Genomic DNA, 5,432 nt, shown 5'->3' on the forward strand with positions numbered 1-5,432 from the left:
CCACAAAAAGGGTACTTCGTCCAGATTACTCCTACCCGGCAATGACTCAAAATGTGAGCTAAGATTTAATATTTGTAAGTCATTGATGGATGCTTATTACAACCACTTTAATATTTATGTGTTCTTCACCAGTCGTGGCACACTAACCCAGAATACTTTCGTCAGAGGAGCAATGAAGAGATTTTAAAGGTCAATCCTAAAATTAGAGATTTTCTTTAACGCATATTTTTTAAATTGTGACTAAAATATGGACTAGATCGGACTGTGCTCGCTACACCTGCAGTTAATTGTCTACGTTTAAGACCAATGAAATAAAGCTATAAACTTTACAGACGTAAATCTTTGACCAACTTTCACATGAAAGCAGAAAACTTACTACCACCTGTGATAGTGAATATTGGAACTACAATTCCTCATTTCCTCTGGCAAAATTTAATATATAAATAAGCGTTTGTTTCATAAGTATAATCAAAAGATATTCAGAATCTTAACAAAGATAAATTACTTATTCTAACACTTTAAAACTAAACCGAGGTTAAGGTCCTATTAAATTTGTGTTTCACTCACAACACAACAGTCTTTCAATCCGTGTACGGCACAAACGATAGGAAGTGTTTATATTCACTTTAAGCACTACGCCCGTATCTCTGACGATCTTGGATTTACATCTTCGTAAGTGTAACTAGAATTTCCTCTGCTCATATACGCCAGAGTGTTGTCCTCCACTACTTGTGGAACTTTACGACTGTTATTTGCATCGGAATTTGCATACTGCTTGTTATTAAAATACACCGCCACTTCGTTACTGTCAATTGCTGGGTTTCCACTTTGCAGTTGCATAAACCCTTCCAATCTATTTCTTTGCAAAGGCGGAGGAGTTACGATGATATTTTTCGTAATCGCATTCTGAGCTGCGTTCGATTGAAAGGTAAAGTCCTGTGGCACCTTGGGAGGTATTTGCTGAAGGTGAAGCAGTGGTTGAGAAAGTATGTTAGCGGCATTTTCCTGGGGTTGTTCAATTGCGTTTAGTATGGACTGCAATAAACCATCATTTAGCACTTGATTATGGGGAATTCGTGATTCTCCGCCATCTGCTGATTGAATTTGTAAGGTGTAGCTTCCCAACGCTCCCCTTAGTGGAATATTATTCAAATCGACGCTTTGGCTCTTTATCAATTCACTTCCTTCTGGTATACTTGGTAGTATTTCATTACTCCGCCCATCTGATTGAGAGCGCCCTTCTTGTTGTATTTGAGCTTCGCTGCTGTTACTGACGGTGTTAGTTTTTTGCGAATAAGCTGTTTGCAAGTCAGGGACGCCATAGCCGATTCCAGAAATAGACCCTTGATGCGCTCCCGCTATGTTGGTATTAAGCGATGCAAGGGATGCGCTGTATGAGTTAGCTGCAGGCACTCCAAAGGATAATGGTGGCAAAGGCGCTGATTTCTGGGAGCAGTCGTGTCCAGTGCTTTGGTATGGTATATACGGTGCAACGACAGATACTGCATGATTCTGCGTAGCAGCAAAACTGTCCAATTCATGGTTTGAAGCAAAAGGTGTTTGAATGTGTGTATGGGGAAGGCCATAGGAACCATCCACTATACCCAAAGGAGCTGTGTAGCTAGTGAGAGGTACGGGGCCTAGGTTGTTATAGTTAAACGCCGAGTTAACGTCTACGTTAAAACCATCATTAGAAGAACCTTGAAAGTAGTTCTGGAATGACGATGGGTTTTTAGATGGAAGCGTGTACAGTGTTGAGGGTTTACCAGGTTCCACTTCACTTGGAGGTGGTTGGTAGCCGTTTTCGATATTCGCGTGCGCATCATTTTGAACAATCGAAATGCTTGAAGAATCAATTGTTGACGTGTGATCTTGAAATGCGATATGATTATTAGGAGATTGAATGAGTGGAGTTCCGTATGATCCACTAGGGGGTGTTCCATACACACCCGACGGAGGTATTAAGCCAATACTATTTATCCCGCCTAAAGTAGTTTCAAATGCGGAAGATATCGAATTTGAAAAGTTTTCAATGCCGCTGTAAGAATCGCTCGTGTATGTTAATGGTGATGTGCTGTAACTTGAAAGGCCTCCAACTCCAGGAGTCGCAAAGATCTCATATCCGATACTTTTAATTACTGACACATCTTTTTCACTAGGATCTGCTGTTCTTCCACCTCCATGATCTTCACCGGAAGAACTTATGATTCCACCTGAACCTGTGACAGTGTTTAAGGGCGCGCTGTACGAATCTTTGACACCGGTTGGATTTGAGTATAACTGAGATGGTGGCGGAATGAGGTCAACATTGTACTGCTGTCCATCTACCTGTTGCACATCAGGAGATCCGTATGATCCTGAAGGTGGGCGTGACACTAATCCGGGAATTGGTTGCCATCCGTCGTACTTTATGTCTGGTGGGGTAGGTGGAGCTGGTACACCTGGTGGTGGCGCGTGGGGTACCGGATCTGGTAAAGGACCATATTTAATGCTTGGCGGTGGTCCATACAACGTTTTGGGTGGTCCGATTGGCGGTTTCGGTGGCCCATACACTTGTGGAATTCCATACATGAACATGTACTTATTCGGTATGTACACAGATTTTGGTGGGCCGTATATTGGCCTAGGAGGTTTGATTGAATGTTTAAATTTATTAAAGTTGAAGGAATGTTTAATAGGGGGCCCATACTGAGGTTTTATTGGAAATGTATAGTGCGGAGGGCCATAAATAGGTTTAGGTGGTGGTTTGTGTGTTCGCAAAAAGTTTGAATTTAATTTTATCGGTGGAAAAAATTTCAGTGGTGCAGGCTGAGATACACCGTACGAATAAGAAGAAATCGCTGGTGGTGGAATATCAGGGGGCGGTGCTGGGTAAACGACATTTGATATGACATTTGGAGCACCGTATACCGGAACGGGTAAAGCTAAATTGCTAGGGGGTGGTTGGGAATAAGAGTGTAAGGGAATTCCGTAGGAACTGCTTAGGATTGGGGCACCGTATGAATCGTTTGGGACGTGAGGTGCTTCCCTTCGGTTCTGATCACTGCTTTCGGCTATAGAATCCGATATACGTGAACTGTCCACAAGGTTCGAACTATCACCATTTGCACTATCATTTTGATTGGTCACATTTGCGAGAGATGATTCTTCTACTTTTCCACCATTATTTACTACCGCTGTGATGTCTTGGAGAATTAGAAAAGACACGAAGGAAGTAAAAAATACCTGCAAATAATATCAAAAATTAATTACGCTCTACTAATAGAATCTTTGATAATTGGTTTAATCGTGATGATATCTTACGTTGGGGAAATAGTGCAAGAAGACCGGCTTAAAACAAATTCGGTAATTCGTAATTTAAGACTCTCATTATGAAATGTATGCAAAATTTTTAATTGCCTTGATTAGTAGTTTATTATACTCAATTGTTTAGAATAATGGGCAACGTACATTGAATGTTCTCATCTGTAAACAACAGTCCCGCATATTTATTAAATTAAATTTTCCAACCCCTGCTATTCACGTTCTTAATTTGATACAGTTAGCCGTACTTTTGAAGGCATCCGATTTCTTATAATTGTGTTTTCTACACAAATAATAGCGCTAGAAGTAGTTTACGCATAAATTTAAACTAACAAATGGGCCATTCTGATCAATTCCTTTGTTAGTAAGAGTGGCAAACAATTATAAGAAAAATTTCACACGTGCATTTCAATAAAGTAGAGCACCAACCTGTTGTATCCACATAGTTCCAATTAAGAAAATTGTATTCAATTATTACACTTATCACAAAAACTAAACTACGGCACCTCTCACTACAACCTTTATTTTCTACATGTGATCGTGTTGCATTAACATCCGAAAATAATCTTTACCTCTTGAAGATATTTACTATATAGATGATATTACATTTTACAATGAAGAGGTCCCCTTCCCAATTAGGTAAATATTGAAAGAGGAGGGACGTTCGAACTGGAGGACCTGCTAGCATCATACCCAACCTATGAACGGAGAAAGTAGGGTATATGATGGGATTGACAATATCCTAAAGAAAGTAGTCAACGGAGAAGTATCACGTGGATTTATGATGCCATCATCGTTTAAAATATTTCTTAACATCACACGCTTACGACGAAATATTGAAATTATGTCTACCGGATTTGTCGTCATTTCAAATTCATAGGTCGAAATACTGTCCAACATTTATAATGTAAATCTCTTTCAATTTAGATGCTAGAATTTAAACTGGGCAAGCGCTTCGATATGCCTAAGACATAAATTTTAATTTGCACATTCTTAATTCTTCCCGTTAATTATGAAATTTATATTTTTTGTGGAATGTATGAATTTATTCACGCTCTTTATAGTTTTGGACAGTGGCCTGTCTGCCGTGTGCATAACAACTTTTTTCTAATATTCCGTCAATATTTTCAAGATTTGCTGTACAGGTTCCTTATAGCTGAAGCAGGAATGGTTTTCATTGTCATAAAAAAAAGTACGTTCTTTCGTTTTAAGCCTGGTTTTAAGTAATAATTCGAATTCGGTCAAATATGTGCTTTCCGATGTTGTGAAAATTTGTTGGAAATTCTAGGCTCGAAAATGTAGATAAACCCGTAAGAGAAGACGAATAAAGAACGGAAACCTTTGGGTTTCTGGGGGTTGTAGTTCTCAGAAGAAAATATGGGGACACCAGTTCCCAAATTCTCGACAGAACAGGTTCCTAGTTCAAAGCAAACATTAAAAAAAAAGTTTTTGACAGTCTTACATGCTTTATGCTTGTTATACAATGCCAAAAGTCATTAATTTCTGGTACGTGCCCTAAATTGTTCAAATTCCCACAGGAAGACCTTCTACAGAATTCAATGTAATTTGGATGTTATATTTTCAACGATTATTACGGTGAATTTTTTTATATTTCTACATAATTGAAAATTGGTTTGTTTTGGATTGTGCATGACATTCAGTTTTTTTTAACACAGGACTAAACTTATTTTCCCTCTGCGATCTTGACGCATTTTCCGTCAAGCATGCGAAAATTGTTTAATGGTCCTTTAAAGAGTGTCCAAAGTCCCAACGAACGTCTTTCCGCAGTGGAACTAAAAAGACATTTATTGTGTTTTTTATTTTATTACTTTTTGGTGGGCGGAGTGTTAATCAGTCGAAGATTTTTGTTCGCGAACGTGTCTTCATAATCCCCACAAAAAATTAGGGTGACATTTACTGATTAGTGAAATTTTATTTTAGTTAACTGATTCTTACGTTACAAAAGACGTATCTGTACCAATTACTTATAAAGCTAAAATCGGCAAGGTTTTCTCGTAACATGAACGTGTGACTTCCTTTGTGAGAATCATCATATGCAGTGTGTAACTGGTGGCAATCATTACACATTTATTGCAATTCTGTAATGCGTGTCGACCAATATTGCGCAG

General features: G+C 38.7%; 1 protein-coding gene across 1 annotated transcript; it reads right to left on the minus strand.

Annotated features, from left to right (window-relative positions):
- Window positions 1-450: 450 nt before the first annotated feature.
- On the minus strand, window positions 451-3,893 carry LOC116166105. The gene is made up of 2 exons (XM_031480946.1): window positions 3,733-3,893; window positions 451-3,225 (listed from the first exon to the last, which is right to left on the minus strand). Exons 1-2 carry the CDS (start codon window positions 3,745-3,747, stop codon window positions 634-636), a joined length of 2,607 nt encoding a protein of 868 aa, XP_031336806.1. The 5' UTR covers window positions 3,748-3,893; the 3' UTR covers window positions 451-633.
- Window positions 3,894-5,432: the final 1,539 nt, after the last annotated feature.

The sequence above is a fragment of the Photinus pyralis genome, unplaced genomic scaffold (assembly GCF_008802855.1).
Source record: "Photinus pyralis isolate 1611_PpyrPB1 unplaced genomic scaffold, Ppyr1.3 Ppyr1.4_LG3a, whole genome shotgun sequence".
NCBI classification, from domain to species: Eukaryota; Metazoa; Arthropoda; class Insecta; order Coleoptera; family Lampyridae; genus Photinus; species Photinus pyralis.